Here is a 15,236-nt window from a genome sequence, read left to right as displayed (position 1 = left end):
TTTGATGCAGCTCTCCATGCCACTCTATCCTGTGCAAGCTTTTTCATCTCCCAGTACCTACTGCAACCTACATCCTTCTGAATCTGCTTAGTGTATTCATCTCTTGGTCTCCCTCTACGATTTTTACCCTCCACGCTGCCCTCCAATACTAAATTGGTGATCCCTTGATGCCTCAGAACATGTCCTACCAACCGATCCCTTCTTCTGGTCAAGTTGTGCCACAAACTTCTCTTCTCCCCAATCCTAATCAATACTTCCTCATTAGTTATGTGATCTACCCATCTAATCTTCAGCATTCTTCTGTAGCACCACATTTCGAAAGCTTCTATTCTCTTCTTGTCCAAACTATTTATCGTCCATGTTTCACTTCCATACATGGCTACATTCCATACGAATACTTTCAGAAATGACTTCCTGACACTTAAATCAATACTGGATGTTAACAAATTTCTCTTCTTCAGAAACGCTTTCCTTGCCATTGCCAGCCTACATTTTATATCCTCTCTACTTCGACCATCATCAGTTATTTTGCTCCCCAAATAGCAAAACTCCTTTACTACTTTAAGTGCCTCATTTCCTAATCTAATTCCCTCAGCATCACCCGACTTAATTAGACTACATTCCATTATCCTTGTTTTGCTTTTGTTGATGTTCATCTTATATCCTCCCTTTGAAGCACCCAAAAAACTTCAGTTCTTTCAATTTCCTAGCTTTCTACACTTTCCCCAGTTTTAATTTGCAGTTCATAGCCAGTATATTATGGTCAGAATCCACATCTGTACTTGATAGCGTTTCCCAGTTGGATATCTGGTTCTGAAATCTTTGTCTGTTATTGTACAGGTTGTACATAAAGTCTGGGAGGACTTTCAATTATTTATTGCACAAGAACTAAACATTGTATAGATGTCATGCATATTGCATTTTGAAGAGAAACTCTGAAAGTTTTTTTTACAAACATTCGATATGCGATCCATGAGTGACCCAGCAGATGGCAATACGGTAATCGAATTTTTGCCGTACCCGTCTCAGCATGGCATTATCAACTGTGACAGTCGCTTCCCATATTGCCTCCCAGACCTCTGCTACATCACATGGTAGAGGCGGTATATACACCAGATCTTTAATATGTCCCCACAGAAAAAAGTCACATGGAGTGAGATCTGGTGATTGGGGAGACCATTTCATGAAACAGCTGTCCCCTTCTGTAGCACAGCTGATACATCAATGCAGCAGCTCCATGTTCAGGTACCCATGAACTTCATGATGAAAATGGGGCGGAGCACCATCCTGCTGAAAGATGAATGGAAAGTCCGATTGCATTTGAGGCATCAGCCATTGCCGCAACATGTCCAAGTAGGAATATCCAGTGACAGTGCTCTCGGCGAAGAAGAATGGCCCGTACAGTTTTCTACGTGACAAGGTACAAAAAAGATTTACCTTTGGAGAATCGTGCTCAAATTAAATGTATTTGCCTGGATGCTTTGTACCCCAGATTCAACAGTTATGCCTGTTCACTTTCTCACTAGTGTAAAAAGTGGCTTCGTTGCTAAAAATTAAGCGATCAACAATGCCATCCCCATACTCATTCAATTTTTGCAACTGCAAACAAAACTCAAAACACTTGTCTCTGTCATTGTCATTGAGCTTTTGCAGTAGCTCCAGTTTGAATGGTTTCATAGACAGCTTCTGTCGCAGGGCTTTCTTACTGTCACTGGAACCATTTCGAGTTCATGGGATGCACGATGCACCGATACCTTTGGACTCCTTATGGATATCTCTTGTATGCGCTCAACGTTCACTTCACTCACACTGGGATGTCTGCTTCTCTTTACTGGGCACAAGCAACCCGTCGTAATGAATTTGTTGTGCCAGTGGTAAATGACCTTCCTTGTTGGTTGATTTTTTCTGAACTTGGTTCTTAACATCTGTTGAACAGCTGTAGCACACTTGTTTTTGTCAAACTCCAGCTCACAGAAAGGTCACTCTGCACTTGAACTCGCCAAGTTTGTGACTAGCACTGACTATCAGCAAATTATCAAACTATGCTGTGGTGGTATACATGAAAAAAAAATGTTCATAGTTTCTCTTCAAAATGACATATGTATGATATCTGTACAATGTTTGTTTCTTGCACAATAAATAATTGAAAGTGTTCCCAGACTTTTGTGTATACTTTGTATAATCTGTCTTAAACCTTCTGGGTTCTCCAGGTCTTTTCCATGTATACAACCCTCTTTCAAGATTTTTAAACCAAGTATTAGCAATGATTAAATTATGCTCTGTACAATATTCTACCTAATAGCTTCCCCTTTCATACCTTTCCCTCAGTCCCTCTATTATTTTTCTGGATTTTCCTTTTTCTGCTGTTGAATTCCATTGCCACCATAATTAAATTTTTGTCTCCATAAAATACTGAATTATTTATTTTATTGTATGCTGCATCAATCTCATATCATCATCACATTTGCAGATCTAATAGCCATACAAACTTGCACTATTGTGGTGGCTGTTGGATTTTGTCTATTCAGGCTACAAAAATGTATTCATTATACTGTTGATAGTTGCTTGCCCACATTACTATTTTCTGTTCATTATTAGACCTAACCCTTCATTATTGTATTTGATTGTGTGTTATAATCCTGTACTCAAGTAACCAGAAGTCCTGTTCTTTCTGCTGTTACACACCACTTATTCCCGATATATCTCACTTCTTCCTATCGATTTTCCTTTTTAAATTCTCTAACCAACATACCCAATTAAGTGATCTACTCACCATACAGGGTGTGGTAGATAAGTAATGAGACTGGCCGCCGCGCGGCGCCCCAGTCGCTCGCAGGGTGGTCTCCACCTGTACGTCACGTGGTGGGGGATCTGAGCTAACAATAGAACCGGTTCGCAGTCGCTTCGGAGCTCTGGTGCAGTGAGGGTCGAGCTTCACGTATTACGTTGTTTGTGTGCCCGTGACACTTGTGAAAACGCTGAAGATGGATCACTCGATAGAACAGCGGTATTTGCTTTCGCTTGGGCAAAACTGCTTCGGAAACTTTAGCTATGATTACGGAGGCCTACAAAGAAGACTCCCTATCAAGAGCTCAAGTGTTCCGGTGGTTTAATGAATTTAAAAACGGGAGGGAATCCGTTGAAGACATGGAACGATCTGGACGCCCTTCAACGAGTCGTGTGGATGAAACGGTGGCCAAAGTGAAAGAACTCCTGGGCTCCGACCGTCGTTAAAGTCTCAAAATGATCGCCGATGAGGTCTCCGTGAATAAATTTACGGTTCACCAAATTGTTACGCAAGATTTGATGATGAGGAAAGTTTGCGCAAAATTGGTTCCCCGACTACTCACTGCCGAACAAAAGCAACAACGAGTGGACGTTTGCCGTGAGATGTTGAATGATTTGGAAAATAATCCACACTTTTTAGACAACGTAGTAACAGGCGACGAATCGTGGACGTTCCAGTACGACCCGGAGACGAAAGCCCAGAGCTCGGAGTGGCACACACCGGCATCCCCGTGGCCGAAGAAAGCAAGAATGTCAAAGTCCCGCATCAAGACAATGCTGATTGTGTTTTTCGACAAGCGGGGGTTAATTCACAAAGAGTTTGTCCCTCAGGGGAAGACTGTCAATGCCGAATTCTACAAAGAAGTCCTTCAGCGATTGCACAGAGCCGTCAAACGGAAGCGACAGGACCTTGCTCAACACTGGCGTCTCCACCACGACAACGCTCCGGCGCACACAGCGTTCCTCGTGACCTCCTACTTAACCCGAATTGGAATTGAAGTTTTGCCACAGCCACCATACAGCCCTGACTTGAGTCCTCCTGATTTCTTCCTATTTCCGAAGGTCAAAAGATGCCTGAAGGGTCATCGTTTCGACGATATTCCGAACATCCAACGTGCTGTCACGAAGGCACTAACTGGGATAACTCAAACGGACTACAGTGGGGCCTATGAAGCTTGGAAAATGCGCTGGCAATGTTGTGTCGACGCCCAAGGCGAGTACTTTGAGGAATATTAACGTTTTGTACAAATTGGATCAATAAATTTGTTTTTCTAGACTGAGTCTCATTACTTATCTACCACACCCTGTATAGTGGAGATGCTGAGTCACAGATAGGCACAAGAAAAGACTGTCACAAATAAAGCTTTTGGCCACTAAGGTCTTTGTTAAAAATACACACACACACACAGATATATGCAAACGCACCTCTCATCCATGACTGCAGTCTCGGGCGACTGAAACTACACTGCAAGCAGCAGCACTAATGCCTGATGGGGGTGGCAACTGGGTGGGAGTAAGGAGGAGGCTGGGATGGGGAGGGGGAGGGATAGTATGGTGGGGGTGGAGGACGGTAAAGTGCTGCAGGTTAGACGGAGGGCAGGTAAGAGGGGGGGGGGGTGTAGTGGAAAAGGAAAGAAGTAAAAAGACTGAGTGTGATGGTGGAATGGTGGCTGTGTAGTGCTGGAATGGAAACAGGGAAGGGGCTGGTTCGTGACTTTACTGGAGTAGGTGGTGGTGGGAGGCTGTATGGGACCGGTCTTGAATTTGTCTATTACAGGGGTATGAGCCATGAGGCAGGGGGTTGGGAGTAGGGGTTGTGTAAGGATGGATGATTATATTGTGTAGGTTAGGTGGATGGTGGGATACCACTGTGGGAAGGATAGTGGGCAGGACGTTTCTCATTTCAGGGCATGACGAAACGTAGTTGAAATCCTGGTGGAGATTGTAATTCAGTTGCTTCAGTCGTGGGTGGTACCGCGTTAAGAGGGGAATGCTCCTCTGTGGCCGGAAGGTGGGACTTCGGGAGGTGGTGGGAGACTGTAAAGATAAGGTGCAGGAGATTTGTTTTTGTACAAGATTGGGAGGATAATTAGGTTTTTGTGAAGGCTTCAGTGAGACCTGTTGCACATGCCAAGCAGGGTATTTTATTACCTTTGGTAACATTCCTTTCAACACTTGTAGTCATTTATTTATAACAGCTTTATAGTCGCTGGCTTTGTTTCTAGTGAAGACTTTTCACTTCGCCAAAACACAGTGTAAACATTGTTACTGTATTGATAACAACATTTCCGTTGTGTTTTGGTGAAGTGAAAAGCATTCGTTAGAAACAAAATTCTGCAAAATATGTAAAGTATTTGTGTATGCTTCTCAATAACTAATGAGAACACAAAAGAAAAAGAATCTGCTGAAGCAAAACATGACGAACAACTAGTACATGATGATATACAAATGGTCTTACATAAGCATATAATGTAAAATTAAGATCTGAACAAAGAAACCACTGATTATGGCATAGAGGATCCGAAACATGTTGGAGCCACATGAAAAAAACAGTGTTTTGCATAACAGGCAGGTCTTATATCCAATAATTTTAACTGCAAACATGGCAAATGTAAAAGCAGCAAGTCCAAATGAAGAATATTAAAGTGGACCGAACACCACTTCAAGATCGCAAACTTCCAAAATCAAATATGGAAAGATCTTTTGGAGAAAAAGTTTCACTTTCCTGCACAGCAAGAAAGTAGGAGAAGGCTACACTGGATTAGGTAGGTAGGCACCTAGAAGACAGCAATGAATCGGAGAGTGTTTGCCATCACTCAGACATCAACAAGTACATGAGCAGTCTCAAACATAACCAAATCAAATACATTCATCAGCATGGAAAGGCTAGATTGCTATTCACTTCATAGAGAAGACACTGAGTTGCAAACGGCACAATGAAAAAGAATGCAAGAAATATTCATTTTTTGGGTTAAGTCTTTTGTCTGATGTAGAAAACTAGCACACATTCACAAAAACACAACTCGCACACTCATGGCCACTGTTTGCTATGGCACTAGACCCTATCTGCAACTGCATCTGAGCTTAGCAGCAATCGTAGCTGGGGTGGTAGTGGGGATACTGAAGAGGCTTGTCTGGGGAGGGAAGGAATAGAAGGGATGGTGGGAGGGGGGGCGGGAGATGACAGTACTGCCTGGGACGTGTTGGAGATTGTATAGTGGACTGCAAGGTGCAGCATTTGGAGGTTATGTTGGGGGGGGGGGGGCAGGGGAGGAGGGGGGGGAAGGACTGTGCAGAAGCATTGGAGGGATAGAAGGCCTGTGTAGTACTGGAGTAGGAGTGAGTAAAGGATAGACAGGTGATAGACAAGGACTAGCTAAAATTGACACCAGTGGAGTTAATAAGAAAGAAGGATATGTTGCAGGGATAGTTCCGACATGCACAGGTTCAGAAAATCAGGTGTTGGTGGGAAGAATCCACTTGGTGCAGTCTGTGAAGTGGCTGTTAAAGTAAAGTGCACAAATCTGGGTGGCATGCTCAGTAACTGGTTGGCCCAGATGCCTTTCGGCCATAGTTTTATTTCAGGGCACAATGAGATGTAGTCGAAACTGTGGCAGAAAACGTGATTCAGTTGCTCCAGTCTTGGGTGGTACAGTGTCACAAAGAGGATGCTGCTTTGTGGCTGGACAGTGGGTATGTCAGGGATAAGGCATGGGAGATTATGTTTCTGGACTAGTTCGGAACTAGGTTGTTTTGAAGGGACTTCTTGATATGAAATGAATGACAGCTGTCAAAGTCGAGGTATTGTTGGTGGTTGATAAGTTTGATGTAAGTGGAAGTGGTGATGTAGCCATCCTTGACGTGGTTAACATCAAGGATTGTGACTTGGGCTGAGTAGGACCTGGAGAAGTGAAAGGGAGAGGAGGTGTTGAGGTTCTAGAGGAATGCAGACAGGGTGTCATCACCCTTGGCACAGATTATGAAGATGTCATCAACGAACCTGACCCAGCTGAGAGGTTTGGGATTCTTAGTCATTAGGAATGATTCCTTTAGATTGCCCTTTAAGGACTGTGCCATGCAAGTGTCCTTTGTTGTATGAGGGGACACTGAAACAAAACCAGAATCACATTGCCATGGGTGGAGCTTGTGTAGTACACATTTCTGTCGCTAGGCATGTATAGAGCTCGTTGCCAGTTCAGTGCCACCTGTTGATGATGCCAAGTTCAAGTGAACAATGTGCAGCTATGAAATTTTGTTTTCTACTCAGTAAAAATGCTGCTGAAACTGTTTAACTGTTTTAATGTTGAAAGCATCTTACCAAGGTGATGCTATGGGAAAAACTCAAGTGTACGAGTGGTTTGCTTGATTAAAAAATGGTGACATGTCAATTGATGACAGACCTCATTCTGGATGTCGATCAGCTGCCCAAATTGATGAAAATATTGAAAAAATTCGAGAGCTTGTGCTCGCAGACTGTCAACAGACATGTTTGGAAGTTTTAATGAAATTAAAAAAAAATAAACAGTTACCTTTTTTTAAATTTGTTTTTAGTTAATTTGCCTTTCTTTCTTTCAGTCTGTACGAACTTTGTTGCAGATCCCCTTATTTACGTGTGGTAATAAAAATTCATTTAGACAGAATTAAGTACATTTAAAATTTCGTGAACTTAGTCAACCCTCTCATGCTCATAAATTCATATTAACTGATTAAGAATATTTAGTTGAGAATTATATCTTTTACATAATTCGGCCTTGGCACACATTTTCTAAATGCAGAGGTTTTTGTTTTAAATATTTACTTAATTCTTTCCCGGCGTTAGCTATGGAACACAAGACTGTCTCTATTAGCAGAAAATGGTTAAATATTGCCAAGCCGACGTTTAATTATCATTAATAAAACACACTTCACTATACATTTAAGTTATTTGAAAGAACCAAAAAATTGTTAAACTTCAACGTTAACTATCCGCCTATGAATGCACAAATGTGAAAGTAGTAATAAATTCCGTCAGTCTCAGGATCGCTGTAAAAGAAAAACATTTACTTAATTCACTGCTAATTTTTATCTGCTCCCGATTTACGGGTTTGGTTAATTTTTCTTAGCGGAACAATTTTTTAAATGTGCCGCCGCTGCAAATCGTTCGGTCGCGGCACAGCCCAGCAACACCGCTAAAAATGTGATTCTTGAGTTTCTCCCGGCGTATTTGATAATCAAAATATCCACGGGTGTGCTGCCGACAAACAATGTTCAGCGACCGCCGACTTGCTCGGATACAACAGTCGAGTGTGCCTCTGGTGTTCACGGCATCGATCCTCGACGGTACGCATCGTCTGACCAATATACGACTTGCCACATTGACACGAAATCTGGTACACGCCGGCCTTCCTCAAACCGGGGTCATCTTTGGCGCTCCGCACCAGTGCACGAGTTTTATTTGGAGGACAAAACACAGTTCCGACCCGGTGTTTCTTAAGAATGCGGGCGATTTTCCCCGAGAGTGCGCCTGTGTATGGAATAAATGCAGTGCCTACCTGCTCTCCGCCCAACCACTGCAGCACAACCTGTTGAGGTGGATGAAAATCACGCCATGGAGTGTGACCGCACGAGGATTCTGGTACAGACGTCGAGATACTGGGACAGCGTTGTTAGAGAGGCCATCGAAATTCGCACCAATGACGACCTCATAAACCGTGACTGTGGCTATAATCTTAGCAAGGCTTGGGAACCAGCGATCGGGTTAATCAAGAGTAAATCGAGCAAACGTATAGTTGTGACGACCACGGTGGACAGAGCCATCACACCGACGTCATCTCAGACGCCGTCGCAATCTGTTCCACCGCGCGACCGTGGCGCAGGGCGCGGACGGCGGAGGGAGCGCACCGCGGGCGGAGGGTATTTAAATCTGCCGCCGCCGCGACCGAACCCAGTTCCCTCTGAGCAGCCATAGCGTACGGATCTCCGTGCCGGCACGTTCACAGGAGCTCAGTCCGTCAGTTCACCTGATGATGGCGACATGTATGATCGCCGAAATATTGTGCCCGTTGGACACTATAGACCGGCAGCATACCCGTGGATATTTTGATTATCAAATACGCCGGGAGAAACTCAAGAATCACAATTGCAAGTCTGTTCACATTTTGCAACACACATTATTAATTCTCTAATAAAAACTGGAAAACTCAAAAGCTTTACTCCAGGAGATTATAAATAACGTGGAAGAGCTATTTGACTCTTAAGAATATGAAAAAATGCAGTGGCAAAACCCGTGCCATGGGTCATGAAACATCCCCCCTCAATTTGAACAGAATTTATTGTAAATGCAGAAGTAATTGATTCTGTAATCAATTTTCAGTGCATCTCAGCAAGAATTGTATCTTGAACCTTAAAAACACCAATTAAAATTTATACCATCATAAATGTCCATGGAGATCTTCTAATAAGTGTCAGGAAGAAAAGTGTAATAAGAGTTTTGGGATCTCCTTGAGCAGACAGTAATTCAAGTAAATAAAAACATTGTTAAACTCTGACTGTGGGCTATAAGTCTCCAATTCAGGGAAATAGAGAGATATAATCGAGAAATGGGCTCCACAGAAACATGACTAGGTACAGCTGTCATCGGATAGCACAACCTCATCTTCAAATCTGCTTACTTAAAAAGCAGTTTAAACAAACTTAAAACTTAGGAACATCCTAACTGCAGAAAAGAGAGAGAAAAAAGGGTAATGGCCACTGGATCACACACAGATAAATCCTTTCATAGAGAAATGTATAACATTAAAGTACTAAGAGAAGTTAGCATGGTATCTGACCACTACATAGCCACAGTGAAAATTAAATTCACACCTCTAAATAAGAATCAACTGAAAACCAACAAAGAAAAGTGGAATTGTGACCTGCACGAGTCAGATGACAATTGTCAAGAAATTACACAAACCATAAGATTAACTGACAGTTTAGAAGAACTGATAGCAATTTCCAAAAAGAGGATGAAAATTTAACCCCCTTTAACTCACGTAAAAGATTTGCCTGGTAGACTTCAAAATGTGTGACAGTTTATGAAGAGATACCAGACATTGTTAAAATTTTAAACCTACAGAACAGAAAGAAATTCCATCAATCTCAAAGGTATTAGAAAAATTTTTCACCCAACAGTGATGGTACTTGAAAGGTAATATTAGAAAGATGTGTTCAACTCAGTAGAAGAAAATGACCACAATACCAATTAAAGTTTATTACAAAACCTTTGGGAGACTTATACAAAAATAAATCCTCTCACCTCACTCCTTTAAATTAATGATGAAAAGTGAGAATGGAAAAATGACACATAGTCAAAAATGCTGAAAATCATGGAAAAATCGTTTGGTCAACTTTTTAACTGTGAAGAACCCAGGAAACTTTTAAAAATAATAAAAATATGCCAGTAAAGGAAGACCAACCCTGAATGCATAAACCCCCAACTGCTCAAGAGGTGGAAGCAGCACTTAGTGAGCTGCAAAACTACAAAGCTTGCAGAGAAAACGAAGTTTCGGAGACATGTGGAAGTATGTCAATGACATGGCTCAGACCTCCATATGCTTGGCTCTTATCAAAAATTTTGCTTACAGTTTCTGAACCATGGCTGCGATCCACTTCTCCTGCAAAAACAAGACGAGCAATTGAGATAACTATGGTATGGACTGCACATACAAATTTTCTCAGAATCTTCTAAAGTAGAATTAAATAAAAACTAGAGTAAGATATATGTAATAGCAGGGACGCTTCAGACTTGGGAGAAGCTGAACAGAAGAGATTATTGCTTCAAAACTATAGGAAACAAAACAATTCTGTTGCAGTTAGCTTAGTAGGTTTTAAGAAGGTGTATGACTGTGTCCATAGACCTTCAATATTGAAAATTTAAAGACATTTCTGCCTCCACTCAAAATTAGTTATATTGACAGGATTCACCTTAACCAACACAAAATCCAAAGTCAGTTTCAGAGGAGAATTTTCTGAGACATTCCCCACAAAAACGAGGTTAAGACAGTGAGACTGCTTGTCTAACCACTTCTGTTCAACTGTTCATTGGGATGTATGATGAGAGAATGGTGCAAGGTTAACCCAAATGTAATCAGAATTGGAAGACCCAAAGACATCATAAATTTCAACTCTCCCTGATTCATTCATGATCTTGTTGTCCTGATGAACAACTTTCAGGAAACCCAACAAGGAGTTAAATCAGTACAGGAAATCACACTGAAGATCTGCCTCAGAATATTCTTTGGAAAACAGACATTATTTTAACTGGCCCTACACTTGTAAACAAAATAATAGTGAAATTTAAGTATTTAGGCAAAACCAACAGACAAAAGCTCAGTATATCTTCCAAGAATACATACAACAATACACTGAGGTAACAAAAGTCATGGGATACCGCATAATATTGTGTCAGACCTCCTTTTGACCAGCATAGTTCAGCAACTTGGTGTGGCATAGACTCAACAAATCACTGTAAATCGACTGCAGAAATATTGAGCCATGCTGCCTCTATAGTCATCCATAATTGTGAAAGTGTTGTCAGTGCAGGATTTTGTGCAAGAACTGACCTCTTGACTGTGTCCCATAAATGTCCAATGGGATTCATGTAAGGCAATCTGTGTGGCAAAATCATTCGCTCAAACTGTCCAGAAAGTTCTTCAAACCAATTGCAAACAATTGTAGCCTGGTGACATGGCACAGTATCATCCATAAAAAATCCATCATTGATTGGGAATATGAAGTCCACAAATTGCTGCAAATAGTCTCCAAATAGTCACACATAACCATTGCCAGTCAATGATCAATTCACTTGGACCAGAGGACCCATGTAAACAAATTCCACACAATTATGGAGCCACCACCAGCTAGCAAAGTGGCTTGTTAACAATTATGGGTCCATGGCTTTGTGGGTCTGCGCTACACTCAAAAACTTCCATCTGCTCTTACCAACCGAAATGAGGACTCGTCTGACCGCACCAGTTTTCCAGTCATCTAGGGTCCAACCAATCTGCTGTAGCCGAAGTCATGCTGTTAGCACAGGCACTGGCATTAGTCATTATGACATAGTCCATTAATACCAAATTTTGCCACAGTCTCCTAACAGGCAGGTGCATCATATGTCCCACTTTGATTTTTGTGGTTATTTCACACAGTGTTGCTTGTTTGCTAGCACTGACGACTCTGAGCAAACACCCCTGCCCTCAGTTGTTAACTGAAGGTGTCAGCTACTGTGTTGTTCGTGGTGAGAGGTAATGTGTAAAATGTGGTATTTTCAGCACATTCTTGACACTGTAGATCTTGGAATACTGAATTCCTAACAATTTTTGAAATGGAATTTCCTCTGCATCTAGCTCCAACCAACATTCAGCATTCAAAGTCTAATTCCCATCATATGGCCAGAATCATGTCTGAAATCTTTCACATGAATCATCTGAGTACAAATGACAGCTCTGCCAATGCACTGCCTTTTTATACCTTGTGTACTCAATACTACCATCATCTGCATGTGTGCATATCGCTATCCAATGACTTTTGTCACGGCAATGTAAAGACCTCTCAGTAGCCACAAAACACTACAAACATTTACACACCTAGAAGTAATATATCAAACCATTCTCAAAACGACAAACACTGTAGAAATAGGCATCTTACTCAAGATAAAAAGATAAATAATCAGTGTACATAAACGAAAAAAATATCTAGAGAACAGACACCTGCCACTACCTTCCAACAAAACAGTCTACAATAGGTAATGAGCATGATCAGGGAGAAATGGATTTCATTCTTTGGACATCCAGTGAGGACACAATCAGGAATGTAACACAGAAATTATGTAACAATAGGAGCAACATCAGATGGATTATGTGAATCAAGGAATGTATGAGAGAACTGCCAAGTGCAATAGAATATTCTAAAAAACAAAACAGACAAAAATTGATAAACTCAAAGACAAACTAACCAAGATCAACAAACAAGCAATTGGAAGAGTGATTTAAGATGAATAAAGTAAGTTTACTTGTGAGATAATGAAACTGAAAAATCCTTCGCACAAAAGCTGTTTAAACTGGTCCAATGAAGACCATAAAATGTAAAATAAATCAATAACAATTGAAGGAGTAAAAGTAACAACACATGAAGTAGTTGGTGCTGAGTCATCGACAAACACAACTCTAATTTATTCCATGCTTTTTATGTACATGTGTTGTTCTGTTTGGAGATAAATGGTTATCAGTCTGTTAAAAGAGCCAGTTGTCACTTAGTTACTGCATCTGACAGCCCCTTTGGTGCATGGTGGTTCCAGTTATTTCTCTTAACTTCACCCTTTCATTCATTCATACAAATATAATACATCGTATTCCGTTCATTGCATCAAGAAGGTAAACCTGTCAGGGGTATGGAATGATTCAAGGTATACTTCTACATAAGACAAATACATCATAGAAACTTAATCTGTATGTTGTATTAAAATAAATTATCACCATGTTGCTTAATGTTATTTACACTTGTGACGTCTACATCATTATGACTGAGTTGTATAGTGAATAAATTACAAATTCACAAAGAAGTTACTAAATAGTCTGTGTTGTTCTGTACTCTCATACATGATGAATATATAACTTAGGAGTTAAAAGTGTATTTTAAAATAAAAATAGACAAGTGCCAGCATATACACTAAAATTGCATTTTTCAACATTATGGCTGTTGTTACACAATAAACAGTCATTCACTTCTCGTTCTGCAATAAGTTACTACTCATTTATAAATTCTCCAGATAAATTTGTATTTCTGTGGTAAAGTGATATTCAGTAAGCATTTTCAGATTTAGCTCCTTCTTCATTACAGAAAGAGCCTTTGAAAAAAATAAAATAAAAAATAAGAAAACTGTAGGTGTACTTAACAAGGAAACTAAAATTATTTAAAGTCTGCTGACAGTGTTTAAACATTAAAATAGTTCCCACAAAAGACCAATTAAATTTTTACACTGTCCCTTTGTGCTACAAAACTCACCTAAACTAAAGTTATCGAGCTACATGAAACACCGTACTTCAAGAGTCTTACCCCTGAAAGGGAAATCCAGGACTTCAAGTCTTCTATAGAGATATAGTCCATTATATGAAATTGTGGATGTAAGCTTTCATGTTGCTGAACTTGGGTTACAGACTTTCAGGTAGCTGTCATAGTACTGAGCTCGTGAACTGCATAATAATGTCACAGTTAAATGATCTGCTGCCAACTAGAATGCTGCAAGTTAAACTGAGATTCTACGTTTAATCTGATGATCTTCATAGTAAGTGTCTGTGTGGAGTTTTCCAAGTTTTCCAGCAGGGATAGTACATATAGGTGCACTTCTAGAAGGCCCAGTAGAACAAGAAAGTCTAGCACATTTTGCCATCCCTGTTCCTGGTGTTCCTAGTGCCTCACCATTTTACTCATGAAAATGTTAGTTAAGAAACATTTTGCTGCCACATTGCGCAGGTGCTCTTCATAACATATTATCTGTTTTTACAATAATGAAGTTTCCAAAATAGAAAGACCAATCAAATCTGTTAATGTATAACAAAAATCCCTTGGCTTAGTTTCATTTTGTCATGTATTGTGAGCATCCTTGAATCCAGTAAAACAGGTTTTTTTTGCTTATTAATAGTATTATTTAAAGGATCTCTTCTTGGTGTTTTTCAGAACAGAACAGGCTCAGTTGGCTGCAATTTTTAAATTACTGCAGGAGCAAGAGGAAAAATTTCAAGTATCTTCAATGGAGGAATTGCAGGAGCAGCTGAAACTTTATCGCCGATAAAAGGAGCTAACTAATTCTGCTGCTGAAGAATGTATAATTTATAATTCACAGGTCCATTTGTTGTATGTAACATGAAGACAGTTACTTTCTTAAAATGGAACACAGTTGGTGCTAAAAAAATGTTAAAATGCGCTGATATGCATAAACTATTTTTATATGTCCTTTACAAGTGTGAACAAATGATTTGCATAATATTTATAAAAGATGTAATAAAAGTTATTTGTTGTATGAGCCTCTCCCTTCTTTATTAAAGTCATTGAACCTGCAAGAACAATTTACATTTTACACTAGGTAAACATTTACTTTATTATTGGGCTGTGTGTGATATTTACAACTCTAACCATTGAATCTGTGTGAAACGATGGTAATAAACCATAATACTGTGTCTTAAGTGGAGCTAGTTTTATAATGCACACTAAAAACTAAACTCTTTCCAAACAGGCCTTGGAAGGCCCAACGGTACCGACTGGCCGCTGTATCATCCTCAGCCCACAGGCGTCACTGGATGTGGAGGGTCGTGTGGTCAGCACAACGCTCTCATGGCCATACGTCAGTTTACAAGACCGGAGCTGCTGCTTCTCAATCAAGTAGCTCCTCAGCTTGCTTCCCAAGGGCTGAGTGCACCCCGCTTGGCAACAGT

At 40.5% G+C, this 15,236-nt stretch overlaps 1 protein-coding gene across 1 annotated transcript in view; it reads left to right on the top strand.

The window, feature by feature from the left end:
• Positions 1 to 14,824, top strand: part of LOC124790086 — a 61,040-nt gene extending 46,216 nt beyond the window's left edge. Inside the window, exon 3 of the mRNA XM_047257652.1 lies at positions 14,482 to 14,824. Within this exon, the coding sequence (XP_047113608.1) occupies positions 14,482 to 14,596 (115 nt within the window). The 3' untranslated portion in view covers positions 14,597 to 14,824. The remainder of the gene's footprint in view (positions 1 to 14,481) is intronic.
• The last annotated feature ends 412 nt before the right edge of the window (positions 14,825 to 15,236 follow it).

This window comes from Schistocerca piceifrons, chromosome 3 (assembly GCF_021461385.2).
Source record: "Schistocerca piceifrons isolate TAMUIC-IGC-003096 chromosome 3, iqSchPice1.1, whole genome shotgun sequence".
NCBI lineage: Eukaryota > Metazoa > Arthropoda > Insecta > Orthoptera > Acrididae > Schistocerca > Schistocerca piceifrons.
Note: the sequence above shows the minus strand (reverse complement) of the source record. Positions and strands in the feature narration are given on the sequence as shown.